Raw genomic sequence first — 26,526 nt, 5'->3', positions numbered from 1 at the left:
TAGGGATATTGCTTGGTGATAATGGCACTTCCGTTGTACAGAAATACAAAACCGGTAATGATTTCACAAATCTTTAATTGGTTCTGATATCAGATGAGGATCTGGAGTAATGAGGAATTTTGCAGCTCTATTATGATGTCCGAACATCTGCTGGAATACGAGTCATACGTGGACATACAGTATTTGAGTAAATAATCTTTTTTTTACTAAATATTCTTGTTGAGAATTAAACAGCGTTTTTGAGCGTTTTTGGTCCACATATGATCACGAACCCGGAGTTATGATAACCAAAATGTTTTCAAATAAATAGATGTAACGCTTCATTAGGTCCTAATTGTGTTTAGATATGATTTTGGAAACATTAAGATAAGCTCAAAGTTGGTTTCTCCAGGTCTCAAGGTTACAATAAGAAGATTGCTCTAGAATCTTGAAAATAAACGTGAAACGTAACGTAGTATATAGTCTTGCTCCCGATTCTTGGCACTTATAAAAGCCATTTTTAGACATGTTGGATAATCAAAAAACTAGTATTAATTATCCGAAATAACCAATCAAGAGTAACTTGGTCAGTGCTCCCAATAAAATCAATCTGTCACCCATAAACGAGGAACGTGAGATCTTAACAAAGTTGTATCAGATGATGCCACACTGGCCAAATTACTTCAACGCTTCAAAGCATCATTCATAATAATAAAAGCACAACGATGCACCTGATAACATAAAACTAAATTGTGTGCTTCACTTTGTTCCACCCAAATCAACCATTCGCGGGGAGCTCCAGGTCCAATGTCCGACTGAAGTATTCGTGGCAAAAAAGCGCTTCGTTTATGCCTTGCAGCAGATTGATTGATTAAGCATCGAATTGAAGCGTTTTTGCTCGCCAAAAAAGACCAAGCAAAATAAAACTCACACTCACAAGGACGAGGAGAAACAAAAAAAATAAAAAAAAGTTATGCTATATAAGCGAGTAGTACGCGCCAGCGAAACCAAACACAGCAGCACCATCACCACCAAAAAAGACTTGGTTCCCCTTGCACGAACGGCATGTTTTAATCATTCGGAAGTGGTGCACACAACCACAACTAGCCCTGCCAACAAAAAAAAGAAAATCGAAGCCCCTACTACTACTCTGTCCCGATGTCTCTTGGCTTTCGCAGGGCTGCTACTCCTTCGCACACCGCAGCGCGATCCTTTCGCATCGTCGCGCCGCGCCCGGATGCAAAGGAGCACACACAGCCCGCCGCGACCGGCCGTTGGAGAGTTTGGCGAGCGCAAAAATGAAGTAAACAGCAAGCAGGACAAGAAGCAAAAAAAAAACACACAGCTTATTACAAGAAAACCAGTTAACCTTGAGCGGCCTGCGGGAACGGAACCGAGCGAAACGTGGAAGAAGTAAAAAAAACTGTATTAGACACTCAACGTTGATGCTGGTGGAATCGCGGATGGATGCTTTGTACATGTCGCGGGCGCGCGCGCACAGCAACACTTGGTTGACATGGTTGTTTTGACCTCCGCGTCCACACGGCATTTTAAATATTTGCCCTACCGTTCTGTGAGTTAGTGTGTGTGGGACAGTTAACATTAAAATATCAATAATCTGTCGCACAATAGTCGCACCAAACCTTCCGCGCATTGCCTGCGTTTTACTTACCGGATGAATTGAGCAGCTCGGGCGCGACCAGATCGGTTAGGTCCGGTTCCTCGCCGTACCAGAAGATCCACAGCTCCTTGGCGGCGGTCAGCGAGAGGGGCGGATGGACGACGGACCCACTGTTACCGGTGCCCGGTATGCTCATGTCGAACATGCTGCTCGGGTCCGGGTCCGGCTTCGGTTTCGGCTTGGGGGCGACCACCCTCCGCCACACGCACAGTATGTCGACGGCGAGACATTTCGAGTAGGAGCGCACGACCGGATCGTCGAGCGGATCGCCGGCCGCGTTCGGCCGCTCACCGAGAACCAGCTGACGCCATCTGATGCCGCAGAGGTCGGTCTGTCGGAGGGAGAAAGGGAATGAGAGAGAGAGAGAGAAAGAGAGAATTAGAAACGTTAGTTAATCAGCGATAATGGAGCAGTAACTTAAAAAGACATAAAAAGACAACGATGCTCGTTGAATGGGAATAGTGCTCGTTGCTGCGTCTATTTACAGCGGAACTAGATGAATCCATTTATCTTCAGTTTGTTTGGTTATTCGTTAAGAAAAAGCCACCAGCAGTCTAATGAATGATGGATGAATTCCAAGCCTATACATTCCATCGCTCGCATTTCATCCAGCTTTCATACTTGGGCTATGTGATCCGGGGCGCTTCTCCGGAACTATGGTTCCGGAGCAATAGTTCTCTTTAGTAACCAGAGTTAGACAATCACATGTTGAGTTCACATGTTCTTGTGTTTTGTCTTGCTGAGAGCGTTTTAATTTCAAGCAGCTGCGTTTAACGGTCATTTAACGTATTCACGTAATCTTGTTACTTGTTATTCACATCACCAATCGAGCATTTATAAATGTGAAATTTAGATAAGCTCCTTTGTAGGGTGGTTAGAGCAGTCATTTGTTACATTCTTTTTCATTTCTGTTTTAAAAACATATATTGAATAAGGTTTTAATTTAGAATAAATATTTGCACTCATCAACGTCACTTTCAAGTACATCTTTTACATTAAATTATCATGAAGAAACTGCCTCAATCGGCATCTACAGAGTGCTCAGAGAAATCTCCTCCATTTAACCATCCGGCCCAAGTGACTGTGACGTTTAATTAATCCCCACCACTGCTGGTACTGCCTAACTTTTTAGATCAAATAGAGCACTGGCCCTCTTAATCCCCCCTACTACTCGCCATTGCTGCCTGTTCCACTTTCAATCGGAGAAGAAATCCGACACTACCCTGATCATCACCATCATCATCATCATCACATCATGATCCCCTTCTTAAAGTACTCTCTTTTTCCTGTCCATCTTTCTTTCTATGCTGCTCCCCCTCCTAGTTTTGTTGTGCATGACGAGAACGCAACACACTCCCCACAAAGGGGCAGCAGCAAACAAACATGAACCATCGCCAAAGAGAGAGAGAGAAAGAGCAGCCGCAGCGCGAATGAAGGTAAATAAAATGGGCAAGCAGTGAGGAAAGCTCACGTAATGTGCGGACGGTGGCGGCGGTGGTGGTGATTGAATGCTTAACGTTGTTTATATACACCAACAAAACCACCCACAACATGAGCGCTGCGCGCCTCATGGATTGTCGCGGACCAACTGCGCTCCCCCACCGCATCTAGCTGCAACCATACCTCTACGAAACATGCACTGTACAAATGAGAAGCCAGCCAGTCTGACGAAAATTGAAAAATACATAGAGCGAACATATACAACCGTGCGGCACACGGCAGTATGCTGGGACAGGGCAACGACGCGATGTGTTGGGTCGCAACCGAATGCACACGTGCATTCGAACGTCATGTGTGTCTGTGTGTTCCTCTTGTGAAGTGGGAATATGTTACCGGCGGTAATGGAAACCGGAGAGGCCTAAATCCGGCTGCCGCGGACACAAACACCGACACGACCGGGCCCGGTGTGTGGTGTACCGCGAGAGGTGTACAGTGCTTTTTTTATTGTCGTATGGTTTGGTGAGCAAGAGCGATTCCAGCGTTTGAAAACAAAACGACATAGTTGAGTCGTTTAAATGAATCTTCGCCTACATGCCCTGTACGACGAGCAGGGTGTGTAGCAGAAGTTCAGTAACATAAAAAGTAAAAAGTAAAGGGTTAGTTGATATCACATATTAAATAGCATCTTCAGAAAATATTGTACTAATTCTCTCATATGACGTCACAAACACATAATGTAAATATTATAAAAACGGATGACAATGGTCAGAACATATGACAATTTTGTCACTTGAATATTACAAAATTGAATGTATCCCATGTTTCAGTCATCGTGCAATGTTGCAACAAAGACACATGGTATCAGAAACATAGCATTCTATCGTCAAACAAAGATGCTGATACTGTGTACTAATGTTGTGCCTTTAAATGAAAGCATTTGCTGTGTTCTTTTCACCTATTGGCATGACAAAAATGAAGTTTGTGCACAATGACCCACAAACAAACTCTTAGTAGTTGCGTAAAACCCCGCATTTCTTTGTTGTGGTTTTTATGGCGCACTTGGCCACCCGTCCATTCAGTTAATCAATAATCAATACTGATTCTTTCTAATAAAGCGGGCCTTCACGATTCTAGTTAGTTTTTTTTTCGTATGGAGTTTGACAGTTGGAGGATGAAATCATGTAAACACTCCATACAAAACCACACAAAAAAACTAGCCTGCAATTTTCAGTCTAGATTATTCTAGTCACAAAGCTAGAATTAGATTCGAGTACCTGCTCGAAAACACGGGTTTGTTTACATTTATCCCAAGGTGCATTAAAGAGATCAGGTGATGCAATAGAGAATCAAAGTGTGTGTAGTCCAGGTGGTCTCATAGCATTTTTTTATAACCAATTTTGAGCATCACTTTTTAACAGAACGAGTGAAAACTTTTACTCAAACGAGCTTTCTCGAGACTTGACGAATACTCAAAACACTCGTAAAATCTTCATGCAGAAGCAGAAGCGATAAAATACAATGCAAAATACTGCTATACAATGCAAACAGCTGACAGGCTGAAATTTCTGCCTACGAACTTAAAACGGAAAGGGTCCCAAAAACAGTGTCACAAAAGTGCGGCACTGGACACCGAAGGCACACTGGCATTCCCCCATAGTGACACCGAACACACAAACCCACCATAGGTATGTGTGTAATTTACGTATAACTAGGAGAAAGAAAGCAAAACAAAAACTTTCACCATAGAGTTTGCAACCCCAACACACATGATTCCCCAGTTGGTGGGGCTTCTCACTATAGCGAAAAACCTTCACAAAACATCCAAAACAGTCGCCAATCTGCCAACAGCAACACTTTAATGCTGCTCCGTGCACTCGTACAAGAGCATATGGAAACTTAAAATTTGGTAAATGGTTGCACGCGCACAGAGGGGTCAGAGTGTAGTTTGCATTATGTTCTGCGCTGGTGTTGTTGGTCCTTGCCCACTACACTACTTGCCTTTGAGTGGTCCGGTGAAGGACAACCGTTTTGGAGGGGGCAGAGCGTATGATGTATTCACGGTGGTCAGTCCCACCCCCCGGTGCGGAAGGGCACACACAACCCCGCCGCAAGCTGTGCTGGAAGAGTGCAAAAAAAGAGAGATGCACCAACACACCAAGAGCTCACCACCACACCAGTGCATGATGTTGTTGTAGCAGCGAAGCGTAACAGAAGAGGAAGGCACCGCGAGTATCGGTTGCGAATGGCGCAAAACTGGTGTAAGCGGTGGCACACTGTGGCATCCCTTTTCCCCCTGTTCTCTCCCTGGGTGTCTAGGGCCCTACTCCTTTACGGGAACAGGTAACACTGATCCCCGTTTCGGACCTTCTCCATCTGTCGATCGGCAAAAAGCATTTTTTTCATCAAGAGGCCACAGCAACAACAGCAACAAAATGCCTCCATAGCACCGGCACAAAAGGGGAGAGAGGGCGCAAAATACAAAATCCGTCGATCGATGCTGACCGTTTTTTTTTTTTTTTGAGGGTGGGGAAGCCGCGAGAAAGACACGAAGGAATTCCCTTCCCGTACAGCGGTGTGGAGAGAGAACGGCGGAGGCACCACACACACAGACAAATACTAGGGCACAAGCGCGCAAATCGAGGACACGAGAGACAAACGTCACGCGCGCGCTCGGCCAATCTAAGGGGGTAGTTGTTGCTGCTGCTTTGCAATCTCTCTCGTCGCCGCCCCTCACGCGGTTGTTGTTCGCGCAACCAAACCAACCCCCCAATGTTACCCCCACGAACACGCAACACAGCCACCAAGAGGGAGAGAGAGAGAGCAAGCAAACAGGAATGAGAGTGAAAGAGAGTCCCCGCGCTCGAAAGTCTCTTCGAAATGTCAAAATTATAAACAGTGCTGCAAGCTGTCACGCACACAAAGCCATAGCAGCAGCGGCGTTTGTGTTGGTGTGCGCGCGGGATGCGCGTTTATGCTTTGCGGGGTTGTGAAATTTCTTACCCTGTGGGGGTTTTTGGTTGGCGTGGGGGATGGGGGAGGAGCGAGAGTTAAATCGATCGTGCCCTGACGATGATGTGGTAGTGGTGGTGTGGTGTGTATATATATGAAGGGTCTACACCCGGTCTGCCTGTCGTGTGACGGCACGCGCAAACGATGAAACGATGATAATAGAGGCGACTGCTGTGTGCCGTGTGACGTTTTTTTAATGTCATTTTTACGTACACAACGTCGCAGAGAGAAAGCATAAAAAGCAACGTGAGAGCCGTGGAGATGGTGAAGTGGAGAGATCGTGCACAGGCACAGCGATCCACGCCAAGCGCCCTCTACATTAACATCTCTACACTCTACGCTCGATGAAATGGACGAAACCGATGCCACCTCACAGCATCAACACATTTCAAAGTATTGCGAGCAGTTTGCACGTAACTGTAAAGCTGCTCCTCGCTCCCACTCCCAACCCCAGCTACAACCGGGAAGTGTATATGTGTGTAAACGACGCAAAGCGACCAAAAGCGAGTTTTGACGTAAGAAGCGCCGAAGAACACAGCATATGCCGCTAGGCACACAAACACTCCGCGTTCGACCAAATCAACCCTGTTTACACACGACCGACCGTTTGGCTCTTGTGCGCGGGTTTGGCTAGTGTTTTGCGAGAAGCAGCAGCAGCAGCCGGGAGCGACCGACAAATGAGTAACGACTGGCGTTGCGAAAACCCGCGGTTCCGGGGCAGAAGTTGGGTGAGAAGGTGTTAACATAGTTATCGATCATATTAGCATGAGAAGGGCTTTATCTTATCCTGCCCATTCGTTAATGGCACTTCCTTTATCGCGCACTGTGCGATACATTTCGTATCAAATTAACGTATCAGCAAATGTGCTTATCAATTAACAATATTCTTCGTCTCTGTTTCGCTGAGATATATATGTCATGCTACATCAACGAACGTTCTTCTTCTTGCTTGAAGCAATTCTTGTGAGCACGTTTCAAGGGGGCTATACTCCGCTCTTTTTGCGTGATAGTTAAGGCGAAGGCAGGCAGGCCCGAAAGAGATGGCGGTATGTGATTAGTTTGCAGTAAAAAGCAAACGCGTTTGATAATGTGCCGAAAATGAAGAGACAACGAAACCATCTAGCCAAGTGATAGTTTCCTCCCCCCGTCTCGTCTCCCCCACAAAACAGAGAGACGAAGAGATGGAGAAAGAGTAAGAGAGAGAGCACGCGCATGCGCCCAAAGATAACAAAAAGCAATACACATACACACTTGCGAACGATTTTCTCCATTCGAACGATTTAGTGTCTCGTCGTTGTTGATATCGTTCCGGCTGGACAGTGGCCGCACGAACTCTGTACTTGAAGAGGGGGGAGGGGGTATAGGGGAGAGGGTCACCTCTAAAAAGAAGTCTTCTCCGCTGTCGTTTTCGTGCCAAAGTCGCCAAATGGTAATGTAATGAATTTATTCGGACACAGCTCCTTGGCAATGTGTCCTTTGCACGTGCTTACGATGACGTACGGAAGGCGACTTGATTCATGTGCACAGTAAAAAGAGCGATAAAATATGCTCTGAAAATGGTTGATATGTGCCGTGAGTCTCCGTGTGGGGTTCACACAATACCCATAACCTTACCCAAGGTATGGTAACACATAGAGGGAAACGGAGCTGAATGGGTACCACGGTCTTCATAGTGGTATGATGTATGGGTGTAAAGCATGAATTATACGAAGCCCACAAACACTACGAACTTATTCTCAGTATGCAAACAAAAATATGCTGTAAATTTTAATGCTTCTCTGATTTCTATGACCTCTATGTCAGCCAATTTTATGTGAGTGGCAAGGTATATAGAGAAAGTCATGTTTAAATTGTATCAGAAGCCTAAAATGAGTAACAATACACCTATGTATAATATAAAGGATGCATGAAATATCAAATCATACAACATTTTAGTTTACTAGGCTCTTGTACTGATTTGTTCTTAAAAATATAGAAGTGAAATATTTTTGAAAGTTTTTTTTTTCAAGAGAAACAATATTCAACCACAAAGGTTACATTTTACTCCCACATCCCGTAAACACATAAACGAACGAATGAATGTGCTTCTTCCTGTGCAACGGAAGACATCCGTAGCATTGTGGAAAAAAGCAACATGGAAACAAAAGACACATAAAATACGGTCCGCCGTAGCAAGCGAACAGAGAAGCTTTTCCACGTCAAGAACCACGCGAGAGATCGGGTTAAAGCGACGCAAGAGGAAGAGAAGCTCGTGGTATAACATAGTTTTTCGCATGAACGACTTCCACCGGTAGAAACAGTTGGCAAAACGGTAATAAATTCCTTCTAAGCTTTCGCGTAATGGAAAACCAAACCCTGTGGAAGCTGATGATGTGAAACGAGTCGTATAAGATTATGACATATACGTGATAATATTTACACTCCGTTCAATTGATGTATATTAACTTTACGTGCAGTACACCATTGTTTTGAATAGAATTTGTTACTTTTGCATTTTTGAGCATTTGTTACTACTTGCAATCCCAAAGCTGGACAGCTTCTACAACCAATCGTTTTTTTCACTAAATCCGTTTGCACTAGTGCAAAACTTGATCCACCAAGACATTAGGACGGTGGAGACACACAGGTCGTCGTCATCTATATGGCCCCACCATAAAATAGTTCCCAGACTGTGCGCACAGCGGCAACCACGGGAGGGTCTGTCGTCTGCTTTTCGCATCCTCCACAACCACCTCTCCATATAACCTGCCAGCAATTCATTCACCCCTTGTACACGACCACCCTTCCTTCCATTTAACCCTTTTAGACCCACCATACTAACAGACCCCGGTTTCTTTTTCCACTCCGGCGCGCCTGGAGCAGGGAAAACACACCGAAAGGGTTTAATAGTCGAAAACAAAACAAACCGCGGAGACGCAACCAACACCGATTCAGGAGAATGGGAGAAAGAAAAGCGAATGGAAAATGCTTTGCGCGCTACTAGCGTGCGCACACACACACATATCGCTCTCGCACTCAACACGTCCTCATGCGCGCGTGGAAACGCAAAAGCCAGAGTAAAAGAAAAAGAGGTTGAGTGACCTCAGCAAACCGCCAGACGGCGGCGGAACGGTAGAATGAATGAAATGAACGAAAGATGAATGCACTGGTGAAGGTGGTCTTGAGAACGCGCGCAGAACCTGCAACAAAAAGAGAAAAAAAGCGTACGTACAAACACCGGAGGGGTCCTTCCTCACTTCCAACGGGTAGGCGGTAGGTAAGGAGGTGAAAACCGCCGGCCAAAAGTAACGGAATCGTGTATCTTTAAAGGTGTTTGGTGCAATGAAATCTAATTTTTGGCATTCCCCACTTAGCCGGCAATAGTGGAAAGAATATTTTTGAAGCAAAAAATGTACAATAATGTTCCAGTTTTACAATAGAATAAAAACATATGTTAAATCAAGCACATAGCCATAGCATCAAGCCATAGGAACATAAAGTGCATAACTGAGGCACAAAACGGAACGATCCCTAAGGTCGAATGGAAGCTTCCCAAAAACTCGTCCACGTCCGCCGAAGCATATGGGACGCTGTTTTTTCTTCGAGCTGAGGGGCGCACTCTGACGAACAGAGCCCTCGTTTTGATTCGAGCTCGAACTGTTTTACACTTTTTTTCTGCTGCTACTCTGCTTCAACCTTCAGCTTCATTCCACAAGCCGTACGAACGCGCACGGCCCAGGTCGATGGCCGCCACGGGGACCTTAGAGCAGCGGCTGTGAAGCAGCCACAGTACACGGGCTGCGAGAGGGAGCTTCTTCACCGTGGCCGTGTGCGAAATGAAACCACCCCCCATACCCTCATTTTTCTTTTCCACCTAGCTGCTTCAAAAAAGCTCTTTCTTTCTGTGCTTTTTGCAAAGGCACACGACGGTGTGTGTGTGTGTCTGGAGGGTTGTTCGTGGCGGTAGTTGTTTTCGGATGGATGCGGCGGACCGAGCAGAAAAGTAGTACAATACACTCTTTTGCTCGGTTCACGACTTCCTTTGCTTCGAGTTTTTCACTGCTCGCTTGAAGATGGTTCGCTGGCTTTCGATCTACCGCAAAGGAAAACGTCTGACGTCAAGTTGTGTGAGGTTGTGTGTGAGTGGTGCTTTTGCTTTTTCTCCTCCAAACTCGATCGAAGCAGAAGTTGCCCACTACAAAATCGATGCACACAATATTAAAGAAGAAAAAAAAACGATGCAGCCACAGTACACACTACACGGCGGAGTGGGGGTGTTGAAATTATCAAATGAAACATAAAATATCTCAGACAACCGTGCCCACATATGGTGGATGGAGCGGGTTTGCGCCTACAACAACAATAATCTCGTTTGTGTTTCGCCGGTTCGCGTGAGTTCACGTGTAATTAATGATGGCATTAACGACATTCACGACACACGGCAGCTATATCACATGCAAATCGGTTCTCGCTGAGCGCAACACCGTCGCTGCTGTTGCGCTCATTACGCTCAGTGACGATTTGGACCCAATACTACTCTTTAAGTGTAAAATGTTATTCTTAACAAGTTGTTTCTCATTAAATTCCTGTTCATTTCCTGTACATTTCGATTTATTCATAAAAATAAATTTGATGAATCTTGCGCAAAAATGAAATTGTACCAAAATAACAATCCAATCCAATAATTACCATTCCATGCTTAAACCAGCAATTCCAAAGCATACAATCGCTACAGCTCCAATGCACACGAGGAAACATGTGCACATAGGAACGAAAATAAGAGACAATCCCATTTGCAGTTCGTTGAATGAAAAAAAAATCTTCTTAAATCAAGACATCGCACGCCTGATCGTAGAGGAACAAACGAAGGAAGAAGAGCAGGTCATTCTACCACAAGTGCACGAACCAAACAAAAAAAACATCAGCAGCAGGGAGAACCCGGCAAGCATGTGCCCGCCAGCCAGAGGACGCTTGCAAATGCAAATTAATTCTCCCGCACGGTGCATACAAAATTGCACATTTGCCTCAGTGCACTCTCACAGCATTCTCGCTGAACTTCGATGGAGAATATATCGCCCCCGGGTGCTGGTGATGATATCGATAGCATATTATACTGCTTTACGAGGATTTTTTTTTATTCTTACACGTGCAACGCATGGCCGAGGAATACGGAAAGTGTACAGTATGCATCAGAGCATATCAAGGGAGGTTGTATCTCATGACAGTCTCAAGCCGACAACGATACGTTTACTTTATACTTAAAAATTTGAAAAAGCTCTGCATGTTACATGGTTTAAGCTAACTAAAAGTAAAAAGGATTGCAAATGTCTTATATTTTATTAAGCAATCAACTACCTTTTACTTCTGAACTATTGAAGAACATTAAAAAAAGACGACACTTAAAGTGAATCTTTTTTTTTGCTCTGAGACCAAATCCATTCGATACGCATCGTTTCACGATGCTTCAACGGTATAATCAGAAGTACAAAAGCACAAACGCATAAATACAGGGCATGTGTGTGTATGTGCTGGGAGCGTTTCGCTTCATGAAATTCTATCATTCTCTTTCGCTCGCGCTAAACACTGTGTCTGAGCTGACTATCATAAATCCACCGCACAGAAGTGAAAAAAAAACGCTTTAAAGTCTACTAAATGTCACATCCACAACACGAAGAAGCATAACACCGCCAGCAACACAAAAACCACGCTCACACAGACGGGCAGACACATGGTGGTGGCACCACACATTAGCGCAAATGATCATAAACAAGTGGGCACTCATAACTTGCTGCTCTTTTCTCGGCCCTATCCTGCCTTCATACCCTCATACAAATACGCATACGCAGGCAGGGCAGGTTTTTCAACTAGCTTAAAACGCCGAAACAAACAAACGTTGGCCGGTTCGATGAATGTGTGCGGCGTGTTTATTTTGTTTCCGTTGGCCTTGAAGATTCAGGGAAAACTATTTTCAACCACGATCCCACTACGGTTTGGCTCCGTTGCAGAAAACCGGTGTTGTGAGTAAAAGATAAGAAAGTAAAAAGTTTTTGTCGGCAGCGTTTTAGATAGGATGAGCAGAATCTAACACGTAATTTGCCTTATGTGACGAATAACGCGATATAATTACGGAGGTCATATAGATCAAATCTTTTAAGAAATGGCAATAAATTTGAAAATAGTAAATTTAGTGCACTAATATAACCGAACATTTTTGTAACATATCTATTGGATATTATTTCATCATATCTTGATATTATTTAAAATTTAAAACGATGATTATTAAACATCACAAAAAACAAGAACAACTCGAAGCACGCTAACTATAGCGACCCTTTCATTCGGAACAGGAGAGAGAGTGAAAGAAATAGCCGCTCGCACAAACGGCATTGCCGGCGAGAGCTGTGAAGCGAAGGAATGCACTGCAAAAGGGCATTAGAACATTGGAAGCGATGCTATGCGCATGATTACAGGCGGACGATTGAAGTCTCCTTCAAACGTTATTTTTCCAGCATGAAAGTTCAAAGTACCACATTAAAGCAAGGTTAGCCTGAAATGAGCATCGCATTTTAAGTGCAACAAAATGTGGATCCACTTTGAAGGACTAGAAAGATGAATTTCATTACGTGGCATTCTTTTTGGTACTTTTTTTGAATCATATAGCGTATGAACTTGAGAAGGAATCGTGTGACTAACGCACGGCTCATTTCTATGTTAATGAGACTCCGTTTGTCGAACGATCAACATAGCCGGCTTTCGGGTAGGCCGGCGATTTGTTGATGACTCAGAGAAATGAAACCGGCACCCAACAAGAGAGAAAAGTTCGGGAGCGTTCCCACTGTAAGTTGTGATTGCTGCTGTTGCTTAAAATCTACAACTGAGCAGTGTTGGCCTCTCGATTTCTCTTCTGTATTTTATTTGCAAATGATTTCGTTCGTAGTCTAATATTTGGGTCGCACAACATATCAATTACAAAGGCGATCATAAGATTTTAGCTAAACGTCACGTATAGCGAAACAGACACGATCAAGCGTGATAACCAGCGTGGTACGCTATGTTGGTTACAATATAGTTCAATTTTCACCATTTATGTAGATCGAATAATATCATTCGTAATGCTAAGAACGGAATCAAATCAAGGTTGCTTTTCACGAAACAATTTTTACAACCTATCTTCTAAAAAAAGGGTAATTTTCTCCAAATAATCGCATATCAGCGAATATGCGAATCTTGAAACATAAAGTATATAACACTCAAAAAACGTAACACTTGACACTCCCCGGCCAATACATTGTTGCAACAGCGTGGCGCTGATCTGGCTCTCTACGTATGTGTTTGTTTATCCGCAAACAATTCCAAAGCCGGCAGTCATTCAAACAGGAAAACTGCCCCCCATTAAACCCCTATTTACGATGTGAAGCTCATAACGATCGCTCCGTCGGCGTGTGATCGTATCGCACACATTTTCTACACCGACGCGAAATTGGCGAACGGCGGGGAAGGAAACTTTATACTGCGCTTGCAACTCTGCCGCCGCCACCACCGCTCACGCAGATACATATACACAGTGCGCTAAATGCCACAAACGGGCCGAGAAAACGATCGTTTTACGAGCGACTGCCGCATTTACGATCGTGAATGCAACCACCGCGAGAACATCTCGACGATATTCGCACACAGACGAATCCAACAGGCAGAGAGGCATCGATGTGTATGCAATGCATAAAGCGGCACAATTATCACGTACTTAATAATAAAAGTGCCATAAAAATACAACACGACCAACGGACGACATCTATGCATACTATTTTTGAGGATGCTTATCTGTGGGACAGAGGTGGGTAAGATCGAGCAGCCTTTATGTACCGAATCGTACAATTTTATGGCAATTTAAACGAAAGCTTGATAGGTTCACGAGTTGGCAATATGATTGTTTAATTAAAGTAAAGCCTATAATCAGCTCAAACGTGTTCTTAATTAATCATGTGCATTTCCCCCTTTCTTATTAGGTAGCGCGATACCCCACTTCAAGGGGGCCTTAAATAGAGCTGTTAATTGAAATCACCCCAGTGAGGGATGCTAGTAGCTCCAACAAAACGCACAGCACAATGGACGCTCCAGTTCTTTGATAGCGTACACAAGCTACATCGCCACCCTCACGACGGCCTGTAGCAAGATAAGGGATGATAAAAATGACGTAGGACCATTGACCGCTGCCGCCTTAGCCCCGATCGAGCAAGAAGAACTTGACCAACGCTCTAATGCACGGTCCTCCTTCAGGGTCGTTACGGTAGGCCGCGATAACAATCCAAACATGTGCCCAAGAAGACGAGCACCGCGCGGAGCAATAAACCAACGGAACAAAAATCATACACAAAAAGAAATCGCTGCCCGTTCACGGTATCAATTGTCCGCATCAGCTCTGATAACGCGAGATGCTTTCCCACCATACCACAAAAGCATAACGAAGAAGTTTGGTATCTCCTACGAACATGCCACTCCCAATGTCAATTCTCACAGCAACTTCGTCAAGAGGCGTAGACAAACATTGAAAGTGAGCAAATACAACACGCTCTTCGTTGCCTTGGCGAAACAACAAGCATTGTGGCACCCCACAATCCAGTGGAATGTCGTGCACACAAAGTCAGCTGGAACCTATGATTAAAACAGTGATAATTCTCAACCATGCCAAAGGCTTCGTTGACCACTTTTTTCGCACACACACAAACACATGTATATGCCATACCAAGATTGCTTTCGATTTCTTTCGTGTTTAACACACGCGTTGGGAACTGTGTGGATTTTTTTTTTTCACTCTCAATGTTAGCTCTTATCAACAAGCGCTCGGCAAAGCTGCAGGGAAAGCACAAACCACGACTTCTCCAAAACCACTAACGATGAAAATAGTACCAAAAAAGTAGTACTTAGGGAGGTGATAACATGCTTGCTTGAGGAAAACAGCAAATTCGCTTCCGCTTGTCAATTTTTTTTACAACACATGTTCCTAACTGTAAGCTTCATGATTGATGGCAAGATTCAAACTAGTCCGCATCAGTGCGCGAGATTAGCGGATCATAATGAGAGAGTAGATTTTGATTTCGGGGCACTGTTTGCTCTATTACAAAAAAAATGAACCAATTTCATTTCATCGGAGGACGGCATAGAAAACGTTCTCGTTTAGCGATATAAAGCCGGCATGTTGTTCTAATGGATCACTAGGACCAGCCCAGATTTCCACCATGTGCTCAAAAACTTGTTCTCAGTATCTACTATAACCCTAAATTTTACTCTGCTCGAAGAACCTCCAGACCCCTTCTGACCAAATACATACACACAGACAATTTAACACATAGATACACGCACACACACACACTCATACACGACACAATTATGATTTAAAACGATCTGTTTAATGTCAATTGTTTCTCCACTTGGTGTACACACTCTCCACGTTAGATTGCTCTCAACGTAGCAAAACCGAACGGCGTGCCGTCGCATACACCTCTCCAACCTCTTCCTTTTGCACTCCTCGCATAGTTGTTTGATTGTTTGTTTGTTTGTTTGTTTGTTTAGGCGCAGTAAGGTTTTACGGGAAGTTATTATTTACACAACACACACGACTGAAGCGGAAAATCCCCAACAGTCCAGAGTACTAATGAAAGTACGCACACTCACACATACGAACGTTTTGTTGAATGCGGAGGTAACCATAATAAGACAACAAACAATGGTAACAAAATGGCTTTTCACTACAATGTTCACTCGTCGTCTGTACAGAAGGACGGCGTATTAGTGCGTTATATGTGAGCGCATTAAACTCAAACAATCACGTTCTGTTTGTGGCAGCGAATAGTCACATTCGTAGAATAGACTTCAGCAACTCATGCTCATTTTGCGTCGTTTGATAAACAAAGGATAGTTTTGGGAAAATAACATCATCTTTGCTGCTGTAGATACAAATTGGATCAGCTCTAGATACACACACACATACTGACTATTTTCGAACTGATTGTTACACTACTCACTACAGCCTCACAGGAAGCAAACTTACCAAAGCGAAGAAGTTTGTGTGGCAATCTTCCAAACTGGCGCCGTTAGTTTGGTGATTCTGGTGCGTCATGCTTGTATTGTTGTAACGAACATTTTCTTACGGACGAACAGGTGTAATTTAAGAGCGTTGGTTTTGGTTGTTGTTGTTGTTGCTGTTGTAGCAGTTGGTGTGTTGTGTTGACGACGACACTACGGCACCGTACCGACGAGAGCGGAGGCAAATTTAGCAACACGCGCCCGTTTGTATATGTACACAGACACACACACGCGCACACACGCACACCGTATGCTATGGATAGTATGAACGCACACTGACACACTTCGCGTAGACAATTTCTTATCTATTTCCTTCTTTCCCCTTTCTTCGGTGTGCCCTTATTCTTCTTCGTACGCACGGTACGTGAAATTTATCTATTTTGCTCCCTTAATTCACACTTTGCTTCACACCACTTACAGGAATTAAAAAAAAAAAAACTGTGTGCGAACGATGCCACGACGATTCGTGTGCTATTGCATACTTGGGCGCTACCCAACACACACACAAACAAACACACAAACGCAACAGTGCACCCCCGTTTTACTGGCGATGCAGCAAGCGTCGCTGCTGTAGTGGCGGCGGCGGCGGCAGGCGAACGCGGTCGCGTTGTTGCAGTGGGTAAACCGTAAACAACAACATTGGTACACTAATTTTAAAAACCGTACACATACACACCGCTACGGTTTTAATTGCACACACGGGCGGGTGGGTTTTGGTACAGCCACAACACACCGCACACTCTCTTTCGCTCTCTTTATCACTCGCTTATTGCTCTTTCGCTCTTTCTCACACACACAGACCGTACAGCGTGCTAGAGACGGGTAGTGGTGTAGTAGTGGTGTAAGGAGGGAGCTAATTTTCTTCTATAATTTCTCTACAATATTGCAACCCCCTTCTTTTGTGTGCCGTTGTTGTTGCTGCTGCTACACCAGTGCACTTTCTCTTTTGCAGCTTCTCACCTTTACCTGTGTTGTGTGTGTGCTCTATTTTATTGCATTGGACCCGCACGATCTCTTTTACTATTTTGCTTTACGTTTTATAAACACACACGAACGCACTGCTGTACACACAGGCACGCACACACACATACACATCTACAGAAACACACACACACACTTTGGTGGTGAAATGAACAAATTAAAACAGAGCCACTTTCTTGCGCAGCGAAACGATGTACACTCGCATATACACGTCGCACTGATTATTTTTTTACACTGAACTTAACCAGCCGACACACAATAAATACTTTTGCACAATTTAGCACTCCTATAGCTCGTTTATCCTCGTTTTGTTTGTGGTGTGTGTACTTAGGAGTAGATTAAATTCCTCCTTCTGCCTACTGGGGCTCTTCAAGACTTAAACCGATAAAACGGTAGACACACAATTTCGCGCAACTCATCAAACGCCAAGAAGGATGGGCAAGGTAGCGCTTGCACCAACGACGAAGTAGACTTCAAGCCAAGCTCGCACCACAGTTAACCGATGAAAACTGATGAGCTGATGAGAGGCTGAACCACACACGCTAGATGGTTGTTGGGTCTTCTCCCTACCCTTCACTAACTGTTCGAGAGTGTGCGTTTAGATCTGTTCAAGCGCGCGCACACACACAATTGCACAGCGGCCACGAATCAGGATACACGCGCACGCACACACCGGTTCAGCACAACCAAGCGCGGCTAAGGGCGACCAACACACGGGACTCAATGCACACACAGCAGCTGTGTCTGTGTGCGATAGAGAGAGTGCTCCACAAAGGGTACTTTCCCTCTCTCGCTCGCTGTACGAGGCTTGCTGTGTGCTGTCGAGGCCGCACACACTCTATTTTTCTCGCTCTCTCTCTCACACTCGATCGTGCGAGGTTGGGCTCTCTTTTCGGCACATTCTCGCCGCAACACGCATACTTTCGTCGAGCGACGTTCGCTTTGAACGATTTGGTAGTGGAGTGGATGTATGTTTTTTTTTTCTTTGCTGGGTGCTCTTTAACCACTTCGATGCACTTTTTTATTACACGATTAAACCCTTTTCTCTATACACTCTCACACACACACACACGCGCGGTTAAATAAGAAGCTGATCTTAGGGGTCTTTTGCGAGGAAAAGTTCATTTTCTTCCCCTTATTTATTGCACCACGGTTTTACTATTGCTTTTACTTTGCGGTCTTTGTTACATTTTGGCACGTCTGGTGTCACTGAGCCGTAATGCAGACACACTTACATTTAGGAAACATACACACACACAAAAGCACTGTTTAAATGTACATGCTTCTTCTGTTCCAGGCGACGGCGGACGTTGATCGATTCGCGTCAAGTCGGCACTGACGACGTCTCGGTACTGCTGCTGCTGCTGCTTTCCACACCGTCGCTAAACGCTAGACGCACACACACACACACACACACTGGCGAAACACCGACTGCTGTGGTGGAAATAGAGAGACACAAAAAGCAACGGAAAAAAGAAGATTGAAAACGGTTGTGTTGTGAATACACACGGACAGTACAAGCGAATATATCTCCCATCCTCCCAACCCCCTCATACATTCAATCCAGCTAGAAAGTGGTACACAAATCGATGAACAATCACTACCACACCACACGCTACAACCCAGCGCAGAGGGCTACAGCACCAGCAACAACAACTGCTCAGTTAGACGAGGGCGCCGCTCGCCTCTGCCTGTGTATGTGTATTAGCGCCGTTCGCCTGCCGTTCGCGAATGGAATTCAAATTCGAAGGTGTTCTACGAGAGCACAGGGGCGGCACCTGGTGTGGGAAGGGGCAAGGGAAAAACTCGCTGCGCCAATTCGAAGAAGGTCGATCGCGCGCGCCTGTAGATGCGTTCATGTGTGCACACGCTACCGTGTGCAAGTGTGTGGGTGCGCGTACGCCGCTGAAATTGCTCATTGCTACCTCCCGCTCGCCACAGCGCGTACACTTTGCGATGCGCTCTCGCTCGCTCTCTATCTCTCTCTCTCGTGCGTGATAGTGTACAAGGGTTTTCTAACTTTTTTCTCTCACTCTCTTTACAAAACCAAAAACACACACACACAAGCGCCGCTATCCCGTACGCACACAGGCTGGTGGTGTAATTCGAAAATGAATTAAAACATTTAAACTCAATGGGCTCGATCTTTTCAAGCGTTAATAATTTTCTCTACTCTCTCTCTCTCTCTCTTCAAGCTGTATGCATCCGTACAACGTGTGTCTAATCGATGAAACAAAATGAGAGACACAAAACGTCAAACCGACTGTAGCGGCACTAAATGTCCTTCGCAAGTCGTGGGACGTGTGTGTGTGTGTGTAATGCTAAAATATAGCCTACTTTGACTGTGTCCGTGTGCGCGCGCGCGTCCGTGTGTGTGTGTTTGGTACGGCGTTTTGCGACGGGGTACTATTCGCGGGTATGGAGATGCGAGAGACAGAGCTCTACAGCACACATACACCATTGCCATTATCTGGTCGTCTCAGTCACGAGAAGCAACACAAGGGAAAAAACGGTATCTAACATTATTTCGCAGCACACACACACACCATTGCTGTAACCAGCGGCAGCATACCGCTTTAACCCTTCCTACGCATGCAAAAAGAAAAACAACAAAAAAGTATTTGACGCACCAACTAACTAATCTTATCGAAACGCTTTTGCTAACTGTCTGCAAACAAGTGCGAAATACCATGAAGAGCCATATTTCGTTCTCACCAACAAAAAAAAAAACCATTCTATAGACGCATACACGCGCCTGCTATCTATGTATTGCTGCCCGTAGCTATCGTTCCCTAATCATGATACGTATCCTGTGCCAAAGGACACACACCGCGACTGTTTCATCGCTGTCTCTAGTAGGCGAACGCAAGGATGTTCTGGTGTGTGTGTGCACTGTGCGTACACTGTGTACTGTTGTGTGTGCAGTGGAATCTTTGCGTGTGGTGTAGTGTGCCTCATCCATCAATTTTATCTTTACTACCTACGCACACAGCCACACACACACGCAAGCACACGCACACCGCACATATCGAGACGCACGCACGCAGTGAAACAGTGAGTAATAAGGGAAGAAAGCAACACAAGAAAAAAAAACAAGTTTTCTGTGCGATGCTAGCCGTACGGCAAGCGAGGGGGGGAGAACACAAAAATGGACGTCTTGTACCGAATAAGACACGATTATTACAACGGTGAACGAACCAAAACCAAAAAAAACGTCATCCGCGCACACATTCATTCCCTGCTGCTCGATACGACTGATACGGCCACGCACACACACACACACACACACACACGCAGGAGGTGAATCGCATCGCATTGATCGTGACTGTCAGTGTGCGTACACTGGGCATAGAAACACGCACACACACACGCACGCAAACACTACACAGCGAATGGAAAATTGGTCGAAAAAAGGGTCGAGGCACACTTGTTAGTTTTACCGCTGCATTGTCATTTCACTAAACGTTAACTTGCAAAATCTCTTCTCTACTGAAGGGCAAAACAGAGACTAACACCAAAACCCTGTCGCTCGCAGCCGCACGCCACGGCCAGCCCGATATCGGTATTGGTTATTTATTTTCTCAGTAAAACGAGGCCACACTGCCCACTAACACACACACCGCTGCCCAAAACGTTACGCACTGTCCCTTCCCCCCCACCTCCCCCTGCATGATACACTGGCTTGTGAGTCAAAAATTTGCTTACACAAAAACTCACTAACACACACAGGCGGGCGGGCGCGCTCGCTCTTCTAATATGCTCTCTAACTGTCTTTCGCTCTTTCGCTCTCTCTCTCTCGCTCTCCGCGGACTGTCCGGTCGAATGGAGGATGATGACGGACACGGGGAAAGAAAGCTGTTTAAATGTACAAAGAAAATTCCTACCCCAAAAAGCCCAATAGCTGCTTCAGCACGCTGGGTTGTTTTCTCGATGCACCGTTACTAGACTACTGCGCTTTCCCAACCACATCCCTCACTGCACCTGGGAGGTGTACTTTTCACTGTGCGTGCTGTTGAAAAGTTCAGTTCCTTGAATCTATACCGTAGGGCACGCACACATACACACACACGGCTGGTAATAATAAATACGCGCACGCTTACTTCCGGATCGGTACCAAAGGTTCCCGGATTGCCGCGACAGTGCGACAGAGAGAGAGGGAGAGGGGGGAAAGAGCGAGCTAATGAGAGGAAAACCCGCTTTTCTTTTAATCACTGTTGAGTTTCACTGAAACAAGATCTGCTCACCCCGTCGTAGTCCGTGCGGTTTTGCTGCTTTCGAAGCTTTCGGCTTCACTCACGCACACTCTGCGGGGTGTACACGGTGCGCGCACCACTGTCTGTTTTTCTCTCTCTTATTTCTTTCCTTTCCGAACTGTGCTGGTGTTGCTTCCTCGCACCGTGTCGGTCACCCCACTGTGTTACACTGTAATGAGTCTACTCTCACGCTCGAGCAGAGTCATCGATCCGATTTCCTTTCTTTTTAAAATAGCAACCCACCGTACGTACCGACGGCTTGGATGCCTTGATGTGCTGGGTCGTCCCGTGTACTCTATCGTACTAACTGTACCGCACACCTTTAGGGCTGCTGCTGCTGCTGCTGGCCGTTGAGTAAGCACATCCGCGCATACACACACACACCCGGGGGAGAAGCGTTCCGAGTTCCGAGGTTTCAGGATACACACAGCATCATCACACTGCTGCATAGACACACATACGCACTTGGGCGATCACACGTACTTGGGCAAACGCGAACCAGTGAATTGTCGCTGCTGGCACGGTTTACGGTGGTCTCAGCAAGAGTCTGCTCTGCCTGCTCGAGCCATTTTAGCTGTGAAGCTGTTTCACCAACGCACACGCACACTAGGATGTAGCGCGTAGCGGCTTACGAGTGTGTACGCATACTCATACACACACAAACACACACGCACAGCGGTTTTGCTCCCGTCGCGGTTTGACAGCCAGCTATGGTTTGAGCGCTTAGGCGGTGCTCTGTAAAGATGGGTCGGGGGAACATACGTTTCGAGTATTTAGTCATTTCCACACATTTGTTTTGTCATACAAAATTTTCTCTCGTCAGATTGTACTTCAATTTAGTTTTGATGATAAATAGGAAAGTCTATATACAGGGTTTCCCACGATTTATTGGTTGGTTCCCACGATTTATTGGTGCGTTCCCACGATTTTTTGGTCATTTCCCATAATTTTTTGGTAGCAACCCACGATTTATTGGTCGGTTCCCAAATATTATTGGTCGGTTCCCAAATATTATTGGTCGTTTCCCAAATATTATTGGTCGGTATTATATTATATTATATTTGGGAACCGACCAATAATATTTGGGAAACGACCAATAATATTTGGGAACCGACCAATAATATTTGGGAACCGACCAATAAATCGTGGGTTGCTACCAAAAAATTATGGGAAATGACCAAAAAATCGTGGGAACGCACCAATAAATCGTGGGAACCAACCAATAAATCGTGGGAAACCCTGTAAGACAGAGGTCGAGTCGTCCAGAACATTTGATCAAAAAGCGAGGGATTACTGAAAAAACTACTCCATGCCACGTTCATGAGAAAGATATGTATAGTTAAACTAAGTTTTGAGCAAAAAAGCACAATTAGCCCTAAAAAGTGTATGGTTGTTTGGAATCGTTTGTGAACGCTTTTTCATCTAACTGTCAAAAATAAGCTTTCAAAATGGTGGGCCAAAATCGAGCTATGCATCGACCTCTGTATTACAGGGTTTCCCACGATAGATTGGTTGGTTCCCACGATTTATTGGTGCGTTCCCACGATTTTTTGGTCATTTCCCATAATTTTTTGGTAGCAACCCACGATTTATTGGTCGGTTCCCAAATATTATTGGTCGGTTCCCAAATATTATTGGTCGTTTCCCAAATATTATTGGTCGGTTCCCAAATATAATATAATATAATACCGACCAATAATATTTGGGAAACGACCAATAATATTTGGGAACCGACCAATAATATTTGGGAACCGACCAATAAATCGTGGGTTGCTACCAAAAAATTATGGGAAATGACCAAAAAATCGTGGGAACGCACCAATAAATCGTGGGAACCAACCAATCTATCGTGGGAAACCCTGTATATGGACTTTGATAAATAGCACGGACCAGTGTCTGAAAGCCTGATCTGATGGATGACTTTTGGAATTTGAACTCAACGAAAACGTCAAACGCGTTGAAGCTAAAACTAATTGGCTTTATTAAAATACACAGTCAAAGTAACAACTAATCCTCGCCGGTCATCTGATTGCATTGGTTAAGAAACTCGTGGAAAAAAAAGTGTATTTGTTGGTTTTTCTTTCTCTTGTGCCTTTTACATAGTGTAACCACCGACAAACCGACGTGACACTTCGAACAAAATGAGCTTCAAAAGTTGTCTCCATATTTCAAATGAAAATACGTTAAACACTAGCGCCATCTCTATAATGATTCGCTTACTACATTGACACAGAGAAGAAACTGCTGAAACCCCTTTTTGTTTTTCTCCTCAACTTCCAAAGAAGAATATTTTATCCACTTCTCACATCAATTATATGGATTTGGAAACACATCAAACGATTTTGGGTATTTGATGTGTTATGGGTATTTGTCAAATTATTTTCATAAAATCTTGCCTAACACTTCCTTCGCCATTTGTACTTGGAAAAGTTGTTTTCATTTAAGCAGCCACGAACAGAGCTCGTTTTGATAAAAGTAAAAAAGTAAAAAGTAATCGCCAGTACTTTCGTGTGAGACAGTTTTGTAATGCAAATGTCAAATCGGTTCGTCGGTAGTGTAACTTCCTACATGGACACACCGGCCTATCAAGACGTACACAGGCTTTCAAGACGTACAGTCATCTCTGTCTAAATAAGCGGGACAAAAATGTCCTTAAAATGAAGGGAGCGTTAAAAATGTTCAAATTCAGAGGGGGTTTTAAAAAAGGAAAATTCTCAGATTAGAGAGAATTCAGTGCCAAACAGCCGGATAGTCAGTCTTTTCTGCGGGGGTGCGGTCCAAATGAGGCTTGAATTCACGAGGGGCATGTTATAGAGTCATGCGAGTTGACAGCTGATGCGAGATGACAGCTGTACTTCTAATTGAATTGTCAGTCAACCATCGAAAGTTCAACATTAGCGTTCCGGTATGAATTTCTGTCTGTTCCAATAATCTTCGTGTTAATTTGAACTATTTCATCGATTACGTTTTCGTATTAACCGTGTTGAACACGTGAATCTCTTATCAAGTCAGCTACTTGTTAGTTTTAATGTTTCTCAGGATTATTGTATTGCTTCTCAATTTCGATTGTATTTGAAAATATATAATTCTTGTGATTCGTATATATAATTTTGATTTTTTCTCAACAGCCTATAAAATTATTGTAAATTTGTCAGAAACCTCTTCAATACAAACCCTTGTTTGGGCAAAAACTAGCTTCTACGGCGATCAATTAAAACATAGCCTAATGGATACGATTTTCAAACGGAATAGTTCGAGCGCGGCTGCATAGCGACGAAGTGATGTGTTGCACTGTTTTACACTAGATGGCGCTAGTAGCACAAAGAAGAAAGTTTGAATATTAACGGGTTCATCTTTATTCATTCATCTTTATTCCTTAGTGCATCAAGCCGTTTTGAAACGAAGTAATGGCATAGATTAAAAATGTTATACACAGCTATATGCTGATTCAGTTGAACCAGCCATAATTCTACGGTAACCATTATTGAAATTTAAAAATAGTAATAACGTCACATGAAATATGAGCAAACCTCACTAGCAAGAAAAAACAATAGCTCCAATTTCCATACATATCGAACTAATTTCCAGATTGCATACGATCACGCTCCATGTACGCGGCGATTAGTTTGATCTGTATGAAATCACGAAACAGCGATGGTGGTGGTGCTAAAATGATCATCAAAACATTTAACCCTATCGGTAACAGATAATCAACGTGCTTCGGTGTTTATTCCACCTTTGCCGCACCTTTCCACCGGTGCTGCGGTGCATTTATTCAACCGTTTCCCCTTTTTTTTTGCTCGCCGATCTCAAGATACCAACTCCCATTTGAATACCGTACCTGGTGCTCGATCCACCCATCCATCCATCCATCCATCCATCCCATTGCTCGTATCTGAGGGTCAGAATCGTTGGCCATCGTTGTTAGCTCGCAAGCCAACCGGCCGTAAATCATCCGCCAGCCGCGAGCCGTGAAATGACACTTCCATTGTGGCAAACGAGACGTCATTGCAGGGCTGGCCGGCACCGCACCGGGACGGTTGAATTGTTTTATGACGTTGCATTGCGACGGGGTGATCGCGTTTCTTCGGAATTGGATTCTCACACCCACCGCCGGGCCGTGCGATAAATTCAATTATGATAGCAACCAGCGACACGAACATGATCAGAATGCACCGGCATACCAGGGAGGGGGGCAGATTGCACCGTGCAAGATATCGTGATGATTTGTTTAAATTGTAACTTGTGAGCTTAATTTTGGGCATGGTGGAGCGCTGTTTGTGAAGCTGTTCTTTTTTATTTCTCTCTTTCAATTGCCCAATCTTTTACCGTTCGGCCTTGAGAGGGTGGGAATTGGGAAGCAGTACGTTTGCGCTCTGTTTGGCCGTGCCGCTTTTGCCGCACAGTGGCTGAGATGAGATATTACGATGTGTTAATCTTAATTTGCTCGCTTTGGCTGTCGGATTTGGCGGTTTAATTTTTTGCTTTGGCCATAAGGTGTATGCCAACAATGAAGATCTATTATCGTACTTTGGCCTTAAATGTTAAATGTCTGGTTGTTGAAACAGATTAAAAAATGACTAAGATGCAGCCTGCGCGACCGGATGCGGGCTAAATAAATACTACCTGTCAAATTAACTGTCATTGCCATGCATCAACTTGTGTTGACATCTGTCAAAATATCAGATAGTGAATGAGATGAAGCTTTCTAGCTTCTTCACTATTCTAGTACGAGCTGAACAGATGTTTTAGGGCTCGCAAAAACACAAGGTTATGAAATCTTGTTACCGCTCAAAATTCAAACAATCTTCTTCAACGCCTTTATATGTCAAAGAGGTTGCTGAAAGTATACCAAGAATTTCAGATGAAGAAAAAACATTGAAATTCCTTAAAGAACTGTACAAAAGTTTAATGAAAAAAGTATTTCATTTTAGTAAAAACATTAAAACCATAAAATCATCAAGGAAAAGTAAAAAAAAAAAAAACATAAAAAAATCATTACGTTCAACATAAATGATAATCATAGCAATAAACTTTAATAATCAGAAGCTAAGCACTTCCTATGCCGATTAAACAAACGTATTTATTCAAAAGTAATAATATAACTTACAAAATCAGAAA

At 44.3% G+C, this 26,526-nt stretch overlaps 1 protein-coding gene across 10 annotated transcripts in view; it reads right to left on the bottom strand.

Moving 5' to 3' along the window:
- Window positions 1-22,070, bottom strand: part of LOC1277044 (mediator of RNA polymerase II transcription subunit 13) — a 58,205-nt gene extending 36,135 nt beyond the window's left edge. For 2 of the 10 annotated variants that reach the window (XM_061652698.1, XM_061652707.1), the window contains exons 1-3: window positions 21,658-22,070; window positions 16,137-18,586; window positions 1,652-1,991 (exon numbers count right to left, since the gene is read on the bottom strand). In XM_061652698.1, coding sequence (XP_061508682.1) covers window positions 1,652-1,991; window positions 16,137-16,205 — 409 coding nt within the window. In that variant the 5' untranslated portion in view covers window positions 16,206-18,586; window positions 21,658-22,070. Of the gene's footprint in view, window positions 1-1,651; window positions 1,992-16,136; window positions 18,587-20,579; window positions 20,715-21,036; window positions 21,288-21,396 lie in introns of those variants that run through there. The other 8 variants (XM_061652701.1, XM_061652699.1, XM_061652702.1 and 5 more) reach the window with 8 other exon arrangements.
- Between the last annotated feature and the right edge of the window lie 4,456 nt (window positions 22,071-26,526).

The sequence above is a fragment of the Anopheles gambiae genome, chromosome 2 (assembly GCF_943734735.2).
Source record: "Anopheles gambiae chromosome 2, idAnoGambNW_F1_1, whole genome shotgun sequence".
Taxonomy (NCBI): Eukaryota; Metazoa; Arthropoda; class Insecta; order Diptera; family Culicidae; genus Anopheles; species Anopheles gambiae.
The sequence above is the reverse complement of the archived record's forward strand: the minus strand, read 5'-3'. Positions and strand labels throughout refer to the sequence as shown.